This window comes from Cydia strobilella, chromosome 4 (genome assembly GCF_947568885.1).
Source record: "Cydia strobilella chromosome 4, ilCydStro3.1, whole genome shotgun sequence".
Taxonomy (NCBI): Eukaryota; Metazoa; Arthropoda; class Insecta; order Lepidoptera; family Tortricidae; genus Cydia; species Cydia strobilella.
Window position 1 is genome coordinate 16561151 of NC_086044.1, and position 18886 is coordinate 16580036.

At 40.3% G+C, this 18886-nt stretch overlaps 1 protein-coding gene across 1 annotated transcript; it reads left to right on the forward strand.

The window, feature by feature from the left end:
* Window positions 1–479: 479 nt before the first annotated feature.
* LOC134740691 (ATP synthase mitochondrial F1 complex assembly factor 2) lies at window positions 480–5430 on the forward strand. The gene is made up of 6 exons (XM_063673252.1): window positions 480–644; window positions 839–1032; window positions 1671–1781; window positions 3078–3258; window positions 3618–3733; window positions 4778–5430. Exons 1-6 carry the CDS (start codon window positions 566–568, stop codon window positions 4922–4924), a joined length of 828 nt encoding a protein of 275 aa, XP_063529322.1. The 5' UTR covers window positions 480–565; the 3' UTR covers window positions 4925–5430.
* Window positions 5431–18886: the final 13456 nt, after the last annotated feature.

The window sequence follows — 18886 nt, forward strand, 5'->3', positions numbered from 1 at the left end:
TTTTTCTACAATAGTCCCAATGCCTGCTGCGACCGGTTCATGGGTGTCTATTGTTGCGCCTGTGAACGGGTTCCAGCAGGCGTTCTACATGACATTAAAGCTCTCCAAGGGGCCTCTACGTGTTGGATCTATATCCCCACGCAAGCCTATCAAAAGACCGGGATTTATAGGCCCGTGATATCCAAAGAGATACAAATAATAATAATAATAAAATACTTTATTGTGCACTACAAAGAAAAATACATGTTACAAACAAAGACAGCCGCATAATATCGTAACACACCATCGCACCGCACCAAGGTCATTGTGCGACGCAGGCATAAGTAAGATCGAGAAAGAGATATCGCTTGCTTGCTCTTACTTATGGGTGCATCGCACTGCGACCTTGGTGCGGTGCGATGGTGTGGTATACCCTAATACATAACATGGAACGTTTCTCAGAATAATGAACGTTTCATAAGAAACGTCAGGTAACTGTCAAACACATAGACCAACGCGAAATGTTCTTATAAATGAGTTACAGAAATAATTTCTCCATATAAAATATTAATTAGTTATTTTTAAAATGCAGGCGTTTACAACAAAGTCATTCTCTAGTTTAATTAGAGCACGTCTTACCGAATTCTTCCCTCGTCAACATTATGGTTAGAATTTTTAAATATTTATTTTTTACACTATATTTCTTTGATGACTAATAATCTAATCTAGATTAGACTGATAATAGATAATTAAACAATAAACTTGCATCAGTTTCAAAAATAGTACGAATTTCTATTGATAATTAATTTAATATGACACTTTTCAGACTGTATTATTATGTGATGATTTGACATTACAGTGACCCGCAAGAGGTTTTACCGCAACACTGGCATCGTCCAGAGCGACAGCAAGTGGGAGGTGACGCTGGACCACCGGCGGCTAAAGACGCCGAACGGCCGCGTGCTGTCGGTGAGCAGCGAGCCGCTGGCGCGCGCCGTCGCCGCTGAGTGGGATGCGCAGGCCGAACACATCACACAGCCCACCATGCACCTGGTAAAGAGTGCTTTGTATATTAGTCTACTTATCTTAATGAGTTGTTTATAAACCTAAAAATTATGTAATTGTATTGATAACAGCAATTAATCAAACAGCAAGTAAAAAAACCAACACAACATTCCCCAAGCCGACTGGTCCTCGTGGGGAATTAGACCACCACCCTCACACCTCCCGAAGAAACGAATGAGTGGAGAAAAAGTGAGGAGGCTTTTACCCAGCAGTTGGGATCTGCAGTCAGCCCCAAAACAAAGCCAAAGTAAAAACACAAAAACAAGAAAAAAACTGACTGTAGAACAAACAAAGCTTAAATAATAAATAATAATAATAATTGATAACAGTATGGATCCTCTTTTATTATACATGGATGTTTAGACACTCAATCATCATCGGAAATTTCAATTCAATCTTAATCCTGCATCATTAATGATTTTTGAACATAGACCGAGAGTTCAGCTAATACACTAACCTCCTTATTCATAAAACTTTGCAAGCCTCAATTAGTTAATTTATGTTTAACCATTTCTTACAAATATATGTCGAAATGATAGGTAAAGACAAACAACTAATAGGTAATTGAGGCTTGTAGTGTGTTTATGAATAACACCATAAATAATTACTCTTTTACTTTATTTCAGACAGCTTTGTGCAATACAGCCATAGACAACCCTGGGAAGTTAACTTTACATGACATTGCTAGTTATTTACTTGACTTTCTACCTACAGACACACTCCTGTTTCACTCAGAGGTAAAGTCATTTTGTGTATAATTTTACGAAAAAAGAAAAGGTTAAGCTTTTGTATGTTAAAAAATTGCCAATATTGCCATATAAATAGCAATCGTGACAACTTCATGTTTAAGTTGAATATTCAACTGGACATATGGAGCAGATCTGCTCCTAAGCATATGAAAGGTTAAATAGAAACTTATTCATAAGATTGAAAATACCAACTAATAGTGCAGTGCCAAGCACTGGTACATTAATTTTATATTTGTTATATCAATCATACTTAAAAAGTTAAAATATTTTGTACAATATTTTTAAATTGAAGTTCTTACCAAGTGAATATTTTAGTATGTATTTATTCTGTTATAAAAAATCCTAAGTACCCTCTCTCTATTTTATTTATTTATTCATACTATACATAGCCCTTTATTCCAAAACTGAAGATCTGTGTGTCTTCTGACATAGCCTAGCCTCCTCCAACTGCTTCCATTGCATTCTGTCAGTTGCGACTGTCTCTCTCTATTACTACTTACTACTTGAATTATTTTATAATGAAATTATTATTTGCATTAGACCTAGCACATGATTGGCGTGACAGTATCTCGCCCGCGAGATACACTACCCCCATGCCAATCATGTCAATAGCCAGTCATATCATATGCTAGCCAGGGACCGGCCCGCTATCCCTTATCGGGGTTTTATAAGGGTATTGCATAAGGCTTAACTCACCATACCCTTTGCCAGACGAAACCCTTTGTTTTGGTTTTAAAAACCCTTATATAAAGCTACCACATTTGAGTAATCGGTAGCCCAAATACCCTTACAAAACCCTTATCATCCGCTCACCAACACCTTGCATATTGCTTATAAGGGTTAGCCTTATAAAGGGCTTCCCTTTTAGCATATAAGCGTGCTAATTTAAGTCGTCTACCTTGTTCATAAAGCACACATTACTTCGAATCCGAGCGATCGTCGGCGGAGACTGACTAGGCACGTATTTTCTTTCCTTTTCATACACTACCGTAGATATATACTAATCCTGTCTCTTTCACGCAAAGGGAAACCTTTATAAAAAGCGCTTAAAGATAAGGGTAACCCTTATTAAGAGCTAGCCTTATTTTTGGTTAGCTTTTCGGTAAGGGTTAGTCAAAGGTAAGGGTATGAATGGGCTTGCAGTTCAAAAGGGAAAGTCTTTCAATGTGTTAGCCGTGTTTAAGTGTTGCCCATTGAAAGGGTTTTATCGCGGAAAGGGTTGTCCGGTCCCTGATGCTAGCACGGCAGCTACTATAATAAATACTTTTTCTTGTAATTTTATAGGAAGAAGAGGAATTAAGAGCACTGCAAGCAGAAAAATGGACTCCAGTACTAGAATGGTTCCAAAAGAGATTCAATGTGACCCAAGAGACATCCAAGGACTTGGCAGTCCCTCCTGTTGCTACAGAGACCCGGGCAGTCCTGGCACGATACTTCCTGTCATTTGACTTCCCTGCACTTAATGGTACTTATATCTTTGCTTACTTGTGCTTACGATGATGAAGACTAAGCCATGGCTTAGGAGATTTTGCTCTTATGAAACATAACATAGACCTATGTAACTAGCGAAAAAACATTGGCAACTATTATTATAATTTTGTGTAAAAGAGCCTCTGAGAGCTACTTGCGGATACAGTGTTTAAATCTAAAACTATTGTATAGTTAGCAGCCAAACGGATTTTAAAAGGCTTATTTTACTGGCTGTAAAAGACAATATTTTTTTTGTGTTTGCTACTTCTATCACTTCCTAGGTAGAACTAAACGTACCTATGTATAGATAGTAGATTGTCTTAAATGAGTTGAATTGATAAAATATTGTTGCAGCAATTTATTTCGGCGTAGAAGCCCTTAAGTCCCCCATACTGATGATTGCGTGCGTGGAGCGTCATCTGGAGCCGAAAGAAGCAGTGTTACTGTGCCGCCTCGAGGAGGAGTACCAGGTTACTGTTTAATTACAAACAATTCTAGTAGTAGAAAATTATTGAAAAAAAAATGTTTAAAGTTTGTAACAAGTGCCTACTAAAATAGTACATTGTATAACCACAGAATAACTAATAGTACTACCGTACAGAAAATTCACTCCTTTACAATAGCCAGATTTAGGTACAAAATTATACCTACATTCGCCGCCTGCAAGCAAAATTGAAACTTATAACCGCGCACGAACCGTGAATCTTCTTTGCGCGCCGCAGTTTTATGACCGAGCTGCGAGTGTCGGCACGGGGTTGTCACTTGACAAGTTTTTGTACCTCTATACCTACTGATTTATTATTTTTAAGATAAATATGTAGAAATTACAAACGTAAACATAAAATTTTTAGCCGGAGATAGTATGTCTGATTCTCACGGAAGTAGGTATGCCACAGAAGTACTTATTCCTTTGAAAATATGTCGGTCAATGTAGTCCGGAATTTAAAAAAAATGTTTTTTCTGCTTCCTTGTTCTTCCGTTTATTCAGACATCCGTAAATCAGAACATTATTTCTTATACATATTAGATCGCAATTTAGGTTTCGAAGCCATTGCGTATTTTCAATTTTGCGCGAGCGGCAGCCCACTGCCATACACCTGCCCGGGCGGTGCGCCGGCCAAATATACCTAAACTGCGCAGTGACACCCCCCTGGTATAACGAGGATGCGCTCGGACCAATATAGTCGAGGATAAAAATGGACAATTGTGAGTAAAATATACAAAAATATCCAATATATTCAAAAATATCCAATATATTATTCAAAACTAAAGAAAATAGTACTCGCATGTGTCGTAGGCGCGGGGCAAGCCGGGGGCTCCCGCGCCGGTCGGGGGCGCCCCGGCAGGGCTGGCAGTTTGAATGGCAGATTTTGGACTTTAATGCCAAGTCAATAAGGATCGTAATAGATGACTTTACTTAATGCTCTAGAACATAATAAGCAACTTTATGTCGTCTACGTACGACAAAGTCGACCTTTACGAGCATGAGAAGTGAAAAGTAGTATTGTTTGCAGCTGTCTCGGTGGGGTCGAGTGCCTTGGGCGCACGAGCTGAGCCAAGCGGAGCTGACGGCGCGCGTGGCGGCCGCGCTGCTGGTCGTCGCGGGCGCGGGGGAGTCGCACTACGCGCGCGCCAAGTCCACACCGCCGGAGACCGCCTAGCTGAGCCGGGCGGACACACTCACGACCAAACTGGACTTACCAAGTGAAAGATTAACTTTTTATTGATCACATTTCGATTTCAATCAGTTCTCTAAAAGAGGATGCGTAGCTGCAGTTTTTTAAGAAGTTTCGTTTCTCGCTCGTCTCTAGTGGAAAAGTGATATATATATATAAACTTGGTTTATTTGCTGAACTATGATTTAGACGTACCAGCATCAGCTGCCTGTCTAAAACGAAATAATAATAATAATAAATACCGTATTAGTATGTACTGTAAATATGAGAGAGGTGTCCTGGTCCTGCCGGGCTAGCACATGAGGCGCGACAGTGTCTCGCAGCCAGATAGACTACCCGTCCCTCTTTAGTTAACATAGTTACAAAAAGACTGGTGTGTGTAGGTATGTACAGATATGTAAAAAATATAAATACTTGTTATTGTTACCTACTCATGATTTATACTTGTTTCTTATGATTTTATTATACGTTTGTGACGTTGGTACCGTTGAGATTCGTGTTTTATTTTTACGGAATACCTACTACGTTGATCGATAGTCGCCTTCATAATATACGTGTACCTAAACAATGACGGAAATTAGAGTTATTTATGCGCACGTGAGTCCGAATCTTTCCTGAGTCAAAAAATCCGTTTTAGGTATTAAAAACATGTAATTTCGTTAGCAGATGGCTTTTCTTAGTACCTACAAAATCAATATTACGGAAATCAGAAAACGGCGCTTATTGTCGCCGACTCGCCGTCCTCATTTCAAGAAATATCTAATTAAAACATAAGGTTTTTACCTCGTGTTTTATATTAGAAAAAAAACCGGCCAAGTGCGAGTCGGACTCGCGCACCGAGGGTTCCGTACATTACACAATTTAAACAATGTATTTTTATGTAAAACGTGAGTGAAAGGTAAATTGCGGTTTACGATTTATGACGTATTAAAAAAAAACTACTTACTAGATCTCGTTCAAACCAATTTTCGGTGAAAATTTGCATGGTAATGTACATCATATATATTTTTTTAGGTTTATCATTCTCCTGTTTTAGAAGTTAGAGGGGGGGGGGGGGGGGGGGGCACACATTTGACCACTTTGGAAGTGTCTCTCGCGCAAACTATTGAGTTTAGAAAATAATGATATTAGAAACCTTAATATCATTTTTGAAGACCTATCCATAGATACCCCACACGTATGGGTTTGATGAAAAAAAATTTTTGAGTTTCAGTTCTGAGCCCCCAAAATTTATTGTTTTTTTTTCTATTTTTGAGTGAAAAACTTAATGCGGTTCACATATACTTACCAAGTTTCAACAGTACAGTTCTTATAGTTTCGGAAAAAAGTGGCTGTGACATACGGACGGACGGACAGACAGACAGACATGACGAATCCATAAGGGTTCCGTTTTTTTACCATTTGGCTACGGAACCCTAAAAACCGTCAATTTATTAACCTTTTGGACGCTGACCGATATATCAGCAGCGCAGGTCCAACGCCAAAGTAAGATTAATCCGTCACAGACCACAGAACAACATACAGAACATACTGTCCGCGCGCCAATTTCGTGCATTCGGAGGTCGAGGAAGTGGGAGGGTGTGCGCCGCGCCCGTACGTCGCATCACACCCCGCACTTGCCCGGAACCAGTGTTCCGTGTTCGCAACGATAAAAATGCAAGTTTATCGAGTCTTGTCGATTCAGTCTACTAGTGTAAATTTGCTTGTAGCTACACTAGCCCAAATCTAGATTGTACTCTAATTTCAATAGGGATGTTGACAATTTTTTAGAACTGTTTTAATTTTATAGATTAATATTTAAAATTTTTATTCATTAATTTTTACAACTTGTCTATGCGTGTTTCTCACACAGTGGCGTCACGCGCTCCGATTTGCGTTTGCAGTCACGTGAAGCTGGGCATTATTTTAAATACTTTTAATTAGTGTAAATATGTATGATTTCAGCATTCTAATATTCCCTGCTATGGTAAAAACATAAAATTTTATATATTCGCGATTCATGTCAACATCCCTATTGTAGAGTTTACTGTTACGCACCATCTGTACGTTTGTCCTATTGACATAACCGTCGTATTGTTAAGCAATAGGTACGCCATTAGCAAACATTTTTTTAATGTGTTTATTACCTTCGGTTTTTTTTTGTTTTGTCTAATATTTTTTTCACCTCAGCAGCTCGAACAAGCCTACTTTCTTCACTCCCTGGAGTGAGGAAAGTGCGACTTTCCTCACTCCAGGGAGTGAAACAATGTAGCTTTTTAATTTAGTGAAGGCCATGAACTTCATACTTTTTACGGTACGGTACGGTACGGTCCGGTCCGGTCCGGTCCGGTACGGTACGGTACGGTCCGGTCCGGTCCGGTCCCGTCCCGTATCGTATCGTATCGTATCGTACATATTATAATACTTTTTTTTCTGTTTATTCTGTGTAATTCGAAATACATTTTAACCTTTAATATGTTCTCACTACTGAGGTGAAAAATTATGTGTGCAACACAAGAGCAAAGTTATTTTACATCTCGTGTTTTTGAGTCCCTCGCTACGCTCAAGATTCTACCTTAGAATCACTCGCTTCGCTCGTGATTCAATTATAGAATGTTTCGCTTTCTCGGGACTCAAAATAAACACTCGCAAGAAAAACGAACTTTCCTCTCTTGTTGCACAAATAACTATTGTCGGGTCCTATCGGCGTAAGAATGGGTATTTATTTTTATTTTATCAAAAACATAAGTAGTTAATATTTATTTTCATAATTATGTACCTATTTAAATTGCGCGCGGCGGCAATACAAGTTGCATATTATCGATAACGTAATATCGACAAAATGACACCACTCGGTCATGACTCATGACATGACGCCCTACATTCCTAATAGACCGCGAGCCAGGCGCAAATTTCGTCAGTCATCTCATCGCCTCCCGGGCGAAAACTCGTATAGCGGTTAACGGCTATGTATGATGAACCCTCGTGAACGTCAGCTTCCGTTCCGTTGGTGGGTTGAGGAATGGCAGCCACCGAAACGAGTAACACGGTCTTTCCACCGCGATACAACAGGCTGACGATTTTGTTTATTCACAATAGCATCTAAACTATCATCTGACAAAGTATGAAGCGGGAGGCGATGACTAAATTTTTTTATAGACTATTTGCTGCCATTCCTCAACCCACCAACGGAGCGGCAGCTGACGTTCACTTTCAATTTTGCATACAACAGACCTACCTAATAAAATAGAGCACCTAATAAAAAGCAGGTGTAAGTACCAAGTTGGGTATCAAGTAGGTTGAATCCATCACTTGCAGCTTCTGACTCTACATGTTGAGGTTGTATTTGTATAGTTTTTGATACGTATTTATTGTCTATGTTTAGTTTTAAGTTCCTTTTCTAGAACTCTATTTTTAAACCCTTGACGTATGTCTGTAATTCATGACAGTACTTTATGTCAGTACTTTATTAAACCTGGTGCGAATAAGTCAACTACTTGTGTGTTATTTTCCAAAACTATCGAAATTCCTCTTCTAAATTCCTCTTCCTCTTTACTCTCCTCTTCTATACTACACATATCCATTTTCTTTGGAATAATTGTCCATTAGGAGAATTTGGTGTAATATTTACGCCACGCCCACTCTGTAGCTCCGTGCACAGTTTGCCCCAGATATTGTTTAAAATTATCACATCAGTAACGATGTCATAATTCGGATCCATCTTGTAACTGAAGAATTTCAGGCATAGGTATTATCTCTTGTTTAAGCAGGTACCTCCATAGATGCGCTCTAGTTCCTTCCACGTGTCTTTAGCGGAATCAATTCGCATGATTTTTTGCAGAATGTCATCGATCTTTTTCATCGCTAGCAGCCTGCGCATCGTGAGCGCCAATTATGGTATTTCCTTTTTAATTTCGAGAATATCAAAACTTCCCGGCACTTGAGCACTATTAAAATTTTAAGCCTCCAGGTGTTGTAATATTGGGAGGCTAATTTCCCTATTCTCGTGTTTAATTGCGTGGTCCATTTTACTCGGTTACACTTTAAAATTAATATTTAGAGAAAAAAGAAGCTCGTTTCTGTTTACGACATTTATTTTTGACTGACATGTTGCATGTAAACAACCGTTGCCAGGTAACAACTTCTTCTTCTTTCTTCTATTCATGCCTTAAAATTGTATCAATTTTATAGTGACATCTGGTGACGTAGTTTGCAAAATCGAAAGCATCGGAAGTCGACTTTACGCAAAAGTAGGTTGTCTGGGAGCAAGATATAAAAATCGCCTGCATCTTTACCGACGTTAACTACATTTCTAGTGTCCCCCCCCCCCCCCCCCCCCCTGACCTAATACATACAGTTGTGTGCAATAAAATAGCAGTCAATAGGAAAATGTAAATTAGGGGAAAACTATAACTTTAGATTAATAATATCGGATCTTTTTTATAATTCTTCTGCCTTACTTTACATTGTTTCAAAATTAACTGTAACCTTTACTTAAATAATATTGGAAGTATAAAAAAATATATAATGAAAAAAGGCTTTTTTACTACCTCGCGGAAATTCTTATAAAAACGTAACAACCTACGAAAGAAATACAATTTTGTACTATAATTGTAATTTAGTATCTTGCCTATTATTTCCAATCAAAGCTTCACATCTGAACCCATGTCATCCAGAAAACAATAAACTTTTCTATAAGACGATCTTCTTCTCAGAATGTTCTACTAAGTCAATCATTTGGACTTTTTTGTTGGTTTTTGACCAAATACTTGGGTTTGTTTGTTTGCTTGAGGCTCTAAATAATAGTGCAGTCTATGACAAACCAAGTACTCGGTCAAAATTTAACAATAAAGTCCGAATGATGGACTACTAGTACTTAACTAGTACACTCTGAGACGAAGATCGGCTTATATAAAACATTTTTTTTTCTGGATGACATGTTTAGATGTAAAGCTTTGATTGGAAATAATAGGCCAATTTTTTCGTAAGTTGTTACGTTTTTATTTTATAAGAATTTCCGCGAGGTAGTAAAAAAGACGATTTTCATGATATATTTTTTAATACTTCCAATATTATTTAAGTAAAGGTTACAGTTAATTTTGAAACAATGTAAAGTAATGCAGAAGAATTATAAAAAAAGATCTAAAATAATTGATCTAAAGTACATGATCAAACGAACTTCAAAGTGAAGTTCGATCAGTATTATATGAGTAAGCTTCATTCGAAGATATAAAAACCAGGTAGTCCTTTAACCTACTAGGCAACTCATCGCATGTTTAAAGTGGGTAGCAAAAACTTTAACTCAAACAGGTCTATCCCTACTTTTCCCCCGTCTTCATGGGGCGCGCGGCTTGCCGCCATTGCTCATTATTTTTAGAGACTTTACTTTCTAAAGCAAAACTTTCTTTCCGGGTATAGGGGAGGGAGGGTAGTTATATCTTCGAATGAAGCTTACTCATATAATACTGATCGAACTTCACTTTGAAGTTCGTTTGATCATGTATTATATTTCTCAAGCTTCATTCTTCAGATATAAAAACCAGGTAGATGTTAAGAGTTGAAAGTTTTGCTGCATTCTTTCCCATTATCAATATTATCATAGCATATTTATTTCTGAAAACATATTTGTATGAATAATGTACATATTTATGTGTATGTTATACACAAGTTTACTGTTCCAATTGAGTTATAAGGCATTGTTAAGAAGCACGGGAAAGTTTAGCAATGCAGGTTAAAAAAGGTATACATATATTTGGTATAGCCAGGTTGTATATATATATATATATATATATACTTTTACGTATTAGGATATTTAAACAAAATCTAATTTGTTCTTCATAAAACCTAGTTGACTAAGATTCCATACAATTAGTGGTCAACTTTGCATTAAGTTTAATTCGATTTGAAAAAGTTTAATACGAGTAAACTCATAAGACATATGTCCTTTTGTGAAATGTATTAAAATTCACTGGCAGTGCTTGTCCGCGATACGGAATTTTTGAACGCTTAGAACAGTACACTATTGATGACAAGATTCAGGCTCGTCTAAGTGTAATTATCTACGAAGATAAGACGTGATTTAGGCTAACGATACAACCCAGCGTTACCTCCAGACAGGGTGGGATACGCTGTGGCTGTGATGTCTTTCCCCGCGTCTTGACGCTTATGACGCGTAGGCCGTGTGATATCTGTCTCACGCCGACTCATCCTGTTTACGATGATCTCTGAGCAGACGACGACAATGAGAAAATTCAGTTATTAGGCGCGTGCACGCGCAAATCGGCTTACAGCAGCTCCTGATCAACGAATAGTGACCCGGCGTGCAATGGACAAAGACTCACGCGGCCTAGCGCGTTTTCGAGGGCTTCAACTTAACAAAAAAACATGTATTTGCTCGAAACATGTCTAACGTCGTTTATATTTTGATTTTTATCAAATTAAAAAATCCACCACGTTCCTGAAATCTAAAAAATATATGAACGTGCATAAATTATGCTTTCTGTTCAGTTATTAAGCATAAAGCATGTCATATGTGTGGCATCACCAAAGGTATTCTAAACAGAAATAATTTATAAGACTAGCAGTCTACTCAGCTTTCGAAGTAATCTTTCAAATAAGATTGTAATTTACTCAAACTCAAATGTTTATTATTGCGCTCATATTACATATAATGAATGGTCCAAGGTCCATTAATGGTAACAGAATATTTATTTATCATTTAATTATATGTACGTACCTAATGTACATATATTCGAGCTATTAAAATGCATAATAATATCCAGTTAAACCTGAGTAGGTAAAATCAGCGTTTAACAAACATCATTAGGAATTAATTTAGCATATATTTATAAATAGCTGCATGTGAAGAGTACCTTTAAATAGAATATATAAATGATATGAACCTTTTTTATTTTATTTAAATTACTATTATTGACCGCCAGGCGCGATTGACCATATTTTCACAAATAATGGTGTAGCGGCTTCTATTCTCGCAACGCGAACGGGACAAGCACAGCAATCAACCACGCAATCAATGAAATGAAATGAATATCAATCCACAGAAATTCAGATATTAAGCATCAAATCTAAAAGCGTATGCCCTCCATTCAAGTATTCGCTCTGCAAGGAACGAAAGACTGTGCGACGTAATGTTGTATATTTTTAAAATGTAAACATTAAAGCCGGAATAATAATAAAAATTGCCTTTGCTGTATTGCTACTATGGTTGTATTGTTGAGTTCAGAAAACAAATATTATATTAAGTAGATTCATCTTAATATTTTAATCCATGACTTATGTCATGAATGTGCTATATTAATGACATAGCGGTATTGCAAGTGGTGGGTCCCCACCAACTACAGTTACTAAACTTATAATATCAAGGCACATATATTTTAAACTTGGCAAAAACGTATTGCATGGTAACATCGTATTGATGATAGCTGAAAGAGTATCGCGACCGACACATGAGAGTTGAACCATAGGTGCATTAGTCATTTATTGATTTTTTACGGTTTCTATTAGCTTCTTAATTATGTATTTATATTTTTATGTGCATAATCTGAGGGTGATCAATACAATGCAATACAATCATTTATTAATAAAATTAAAATCCTTTAAAAGATAATCGGAAGGTAATCGTTTTGTAGTTTTGATACAGGTTAATAGGTATTTACCTAGTTACCCATTATTTACGACCATAAAAATAAATATTAAATATCTGTGAGAGATGCGAACAAATATATTCGTGTGTATTTAGCTAAATTGTACCGAAACCGCTTTATCATTAACTCAGTTAGATGGTACTCTAATGGTCACTTTGTCAGGCTTCGGCATGAACTTGTATTTATGAAGAAATAAGCGTAAAACGTGTTTGCGTTTGTTTCTTAGCTTTCGTTGTAAGTTTAGTTTTTTGCATGCCAGATGCTGGTGAAATATGTGTTACTTATGTATAATATTGTCTGACCACCTTTTGTACCATATTTCATGCAAAATAAAGTTATTTTCTTTCTTTCTTTCTTTCATATTCAGTACTCACAAATTGTTTCATTGGGTTTATTAGATAGATAATGATGAATAAACCCATTTTCCTGTAATTCAATTCAGTTAGGTGTCTTTGTTACAATTGGATGATTCAAATTATTTAATTATTCAATATCACTTAAAAAAGTAAAATCATATTTTTAAACAGACACAAGGTACTTAGATACTGACATCGCCTATGCCTTTAAGCGATCACGGTATTATAAATATATTTATATTTTTATATATCCCATAACAATATTAGCGTACGTATCCCAATAATTTGTATGGTTATATGCATATATAAACATTCAAAAATCGTCACCAAAATATATGCATTGTGCAGGGTATTACCACTTAGTTTATTCCATTTCATTTGTGGTAAAAGAGATTTTATTCAGCTTAAGTTTAGGAATTTCGATCAGATTCACATCACGTGACGTGATGTAGGTACACCTATTTAGCAATTCCCAATTTTAGAGACATGTTATACTTATGTGCAGTGTTGGCCGTAATTGTTAATTTTAATTAACCATTGATCAATTTTATTAACCATTAGTTCCGCCATTAACCAATTGCATTAAAGTTAATTCGGATTAAAGTTAATTCGGATTAAATTTTTGAGACGTTAATGGCCATTGAAGTTAATTCGGATTAACTTTAATTCGGATTAACTTCAATGGGCATGAAAGTCAAATAATTAATCCGAATTACTCTCAATTTGGATTAACGTCTAATAAAATTACATTCGTGATATTTTAAAATGAGAGAGCAAAATGACCCTGACTGAACCCTGGCAGTAGTAGCAGTACCTACCTACTACCTAGTAGAATTCTGGTTTGGTGCAACACAGACATACGCGGTTTTGGTCATTTAAATCGTCTTGATGAGCACTTCGGAGAGCCGTACCCATGATAGAGCTGATGCTGAACCCTGGCAGTACCTAATGGATCTAAGGTTTGGTGCAACATAGGCACAGGCTGTTTTAGTCATCCGACTCGTCTTGATGAGCACTTCGGAGAGCCATACCCATGATAGAGCTGATGCTGAACCCTGGCAGTACCTAATGGATCTAAGGTTTGGTGCAACATAGGCACAGGCTGTTTTAGTCATCCGACTCGTCTTGATGAGCACTTCGGAGAGCCATACCCATGATAGAGCTGATGCTGAACCCTGGCAGTACCTAATGGATCTAAGGTTTGGTGCAACATAGGCACACGCTGTTTTAGTCATCCGACTCGTCTTGATGAGCACTTATGAGAGCAGTACCCATAATGGAGCTGATGCTGAACCCTGGCAGTACCTAGCGGAACTAAGGTTTGGTGCAACGTAGGCACACGCTGTTTTAGTCATCCGACTCGTCTTGATGAGCACTTAGGAGAGCAGTACCCATGATAGAGCTGATGCTGAACCCTGGCAGTACCTAGTGGATCTAAGGTTTGGTGCATCATAGGGACACGCTGTTTTAGTCACCCGACTCGTCTTGATAAGCACTTAGGAGAGCGGTACCCATGATAGAGCTGATGCTGAACCCTGGCAGTACCTAGTGGATCTAGGGTTTGGTGCAACATAGGCACACGCTGTTTTAGTCACCCGACTCGTCTTGATGAGCACTTAGGAGAGCAGTACCCATAATGGAGCTGATGCTGAACCCTGGCAGTACATAGTGGATCTAAGGTTTGGTGCAACATAGGCACGCGCTGTTTAGGTCATCCGACTCGTCTTGATGAGCACTTAGAAGAGCAGTACCCATGATAGAGCTGATGCTGAACCCTGGCAGTACCTAGTGGGTCTAAGGTTTGGTGCAACATAGGCACACGCTGTTTTAGTCATCCGACTCGTCTTGATGAGCACTTAGGAGAGCAGTACCCATGATAGAGCTGATGCTGAACCCTGGCAGTACCTAATGGATCTAAGGTTTGGTGCAACATAGGCACACGCTGTTTTAGTCATCCGACTCGTCTTGATGAGCACTTAGGAGAGCAGTACCCATGATAGAGCTGATGCTGAACCCTGGCAGTACCTAATGGATCTAAGGTTTGGTGCGACATAGGCACACGCTGTTTTAGTCATCCGACTCGTCTTGATGAGCACTTATGAGAGCAGTACCCATAATGGAGCTGATGCTGAACCCTGGCAGTACCTAGCGGAACTAAGGTTTGGTGCAACGTAGGCACACGCTGTTTTAGTCATCCGACTCGTCTTGATGAGCACTTAGGAGAGCAGTACCCATGATAGAGCTGATGCTGAACCCTGGCAGTACCTAGTGGATCTAAGGTTTGGTGCATCATAGGGACACGCTGTTTTAGTCACCCGACTCGTCTTGATAAGCACTTAGGAGAGCGGTACCCATGATAGAGCTGATGCTGAACCCTGGCAGTACCTAGTGGATCTAGGGTTTGGTGCAACATAGGCACACGCTGTTTTAGTCACCCGACTCGTCTTGATGAGCACTTAGGAGAGCAGTACCCATAATGGAGCTGATGCTGAACCCTGGCAGTACATAGTGGAACTAAGGTTTGGTGCAACATAGGCACGCGCTGTTTTGGTCATCCGACTCGTCTTGATGAGCACTTAGGAGAGCAGTACCCATGATAGAGCTGATGCTGAACCCTGGCAATACCTAGTGGATCTAAGGTTTGGTGCAACATAGGCACGCGCTGTTTAGGTCATCCGACTCGTCTTGATGAGCACTTAGAAGAGCAGTACCCATGATAGAGCTGATGCTGAACCCTGGCAATACCTAGTGGATCTAAGGTTTGGTGCAACATAGGCACGCGCTGTTTAGGTCATCCGACTCGTCTTGATGAGCACTTAGAAGAGCAGTACCCATGATAGAGCTGATGCTGAACCCTGGCAGTACCTAATGGGTCTAAGGTTTGGTGCAACATAGGCACACGCTGTTTTAGTCATCCGACTCGTCTTGATGAGCACTTAGGAGAGCAGTACCCATGATAGAGCTGATGCTGAATCCTGGCAGTACCTAATGGATCTAAGGTTTGGTGCAACATAGGCACACGCTGTTTTAGTCATCCGACTCGTCTTGATGAGCACTTAGGAGAGCAGTACCCATGATAGAGCTGATGCTGAACCCTGGCAGTACCTAATGGATCTAAGGTTTGGTGCGACATAGGCACACGCTGTTTTAGTCATCCGACTCGTCTTGATGAGCACTTATGAGAGCAGTACCCATAATGGAGCTGATGCTGAACCCTGGCAGTACCTAGCGGAACTAAGGTTTGGTGCAACGTAGGCACACGCTGTTTTAGTCATCCGACTCGTCTTGATGAGCACTTAGGAGAGCAGTACCCATGATAGAGCTGATGCTGAACCCTGGCAGTACCTAGTGGATCTAAGGTTTGGTGCATCATAGGGACACGCTGTTTTAGTCACCCGACTCGTCTTGATAAGCACTTAGGAGAGCGGTACCCATGATAGAGCTGATGCTGAACCCTGGCAGTACCTAGTGGATATAGGGTTTGGTGCAACATAGGCACACGCTGTTTTAGTCACCCGACTCGTCTTGATGAGCACTTAGGAGAGCAGTACCCATAATGGAGCTGATGCTGAACCCTGGCAGTACATAGTGGAACTAAGGTTTGGTGCAACATAGGCACGCGCTGTTTTGGTCATCCGACTCGTCTTGATGAGCACTTAGGAGAGCAGTACCCATGATAGAGCTGATGCTGAACCCTGGCAATACCTAGTGGATCTAAGGTTTGGTGCAACATAGGCACGCGCTGTTTAGGTCATCCGACTCGTCTTGATGAGCACTTAGAAGAGCAGTACCCATGATAGAGCTGATGCTGAACCCTGGCAGTACCTAGTGGGTCTAAGGTTTGGTGCAACATAGGCACACGCTGTTTTAGTCATCCGACTCGTCTTGATGAGCACTTAGGAGAGCAGTACCCATGATAGAGCTGATGCTGAACCCTGGCAGTACCTAATGGATCTAAGGTTTGGTGCAACATAGGCACACGCTGTTTTAGTCATCCGACTCGTCTTGATGAGCACTTAGGAGAGCAGTACCCATGATAGAGCTGATGCTGAACCCTGGCAGTACCTAATGGATCTAAGGTTTGGTGCGACATAGGCACACGCTGTTTTAGTCATCCGACTCGTCTTGATGAGCACTTATGAGAGCAGTACCCATAATGGAGCTGATGCTGAACCCTGGCAGTACCTAGCGGAACTAAGGTTTGGTGCAACGTAGGCACACGCTGTTTTAGTCATCCGACTCGTCTTGATGAGCACTTAGGAGAGCAGTACCCATGATAGAGCTGATGCTGAACCCTGGCAGTACCTAGTGGATCTAAGGTTTGGTGCATCATAGGGACACGCTGTTTTAGTCACCCGACTCGTCTTGATAAGCACTTAGGAGAGCGGTACCCATGATAGAGCTGATGCTGAACCCTGGCAGTACCTAGTGGATCTAGGGTTTGGTGCAACATAGGCACACGCTGTTTTAGTCACCCGACTCGTCTTGATGAGCACTTAGGAGAGCAGTACCCATAATGGAGCTGATGCTGAACCCTGGCAGTACATAGTGGAACTAAGGTTTGGTGCAACATAGGCACGCGCTGTTTTGGTCATCCGACTCGTCTTGATGAGCACTTAGGAGAGCTGTACCCATGATAGAGCTGATGCTGAACCCTGGCAATACCTAGTGGATCTAAGGTAGGTGGTAAGGCTCTATCATGGGTACCGCTCTCCTAAGTGCTCATCAAGACGAGTCGGGTGACTAAAACAGCGTGTGCCTATGTTGCACCAAACCTTAGATCCACTAGGTACTGCCAGGGTTCAGCATCAGCTCTATCATGGGTACTGCTCTCCTAAGTGCTTATCAAGACGAGTCGGATGACTAAAACAGCGTGTGCCTATGTTGCACCAAACCCTGGATCCACTAGGTACTGCCAGGGTTCAGCATCAGCTCTATCATGGGTACTGCACTCCTAAGTGCTCATCAAGACGAGTCGGATGACTAAAACAGCGTGTGCCTATGTTGCACCAAACCCTAGATCCACTAGGTACTGCCAGGGTTCAGCATCAGCTCTATCATGGTTACTGCTCTTCTAAGTGCTCCTCAAGACGAGTCGGATGACCAAAACAGCGCGTGCCTATGTTGCACCAAACCTTACTTCCACTATGTACTGCCAGGGTTCAGCATCAGCTCTATCATGGGTACCGCTCTACTAAGTGCTCATCAAGACGAGTCAGATGACCAAAACAGCGCGTGCCTATGTTGCACCAAACCTTAGATCCACTAGGTACTGCCAGGGTTCAGCATCAGCTCTATCGTGGGTACCGCTCTCCTAAGTGCTCATCAAGACGAGTCAGATGACCAAAACAGCGCGTGCCTATGTTGCACCAAACCTTAGATCCACTAGGTACTGCCAGGGTGCAGCATCAGCTCTATCATGGGTACTGCTCTCCTAAGTGCTCATCAAGACGAGTCGGACGACCTAAACAGCGCGTGCCTATGTTGCACCAAACCTTAGATCCACTAGGTACTGCCAGGGTTCAGCATCAGCTCTATCATGGGTACCGCTCTACTAAGTGCTCATCAAGACGAGTCGGGTGACTAAAACAGCGTGTGCCTATGTTGCACCAAACCTTAGATCCACTAGGTACTGCCAGGGTTCAGCATCAGCTCTATCATGGGTACTGCTCTCCTAAGTGCTCATCAAGACGAGTCGGATGACTAAAACAGCGTGTGCCTATGTTGCACCAAACCTTAGACCCACTAGGTACTGCCAGGGTTCAGCATCAGCTCTATCATGGGTACTGCTCTTCTAAGTGCTCATCAAGACGAGTCGGATGACCTAAACAGCGCGTGCCTATGTTGCACCAAACCTTAGATCCACTAGGTACTGCCAGGGTGCAGCATCAGCTCTATCATGGGTACCGCTCTCCTAAGTGCTCATCAAGACGAGTCGGATGACTAAA

Excerpts from the sequence above, each read along its gene's own strand:
- LOC134740691 (XM_063673252.1), top strand. The coding sequence starts at position 566 with ATGCAGGCGTTTACAACAAAGTCATTCTCTAGTTTAATTAGAGCACGT. Across the intron at positions 3,259-3,617 it reads TGACTTCCCTGCACTTAATG|CAATTTATTTCGGCGTAGAA; the intron begins GTACTTATATCT and ends ATATTGTTGCAG. Across the intron at positions 3,734-4,777 it reads GCCTCGAGGAGGAGTACCAG|CTGTCTCGGTGGGGTCGAGT; the intron begins GTTACTGTTTAA and ends TATTGTTTGCAG.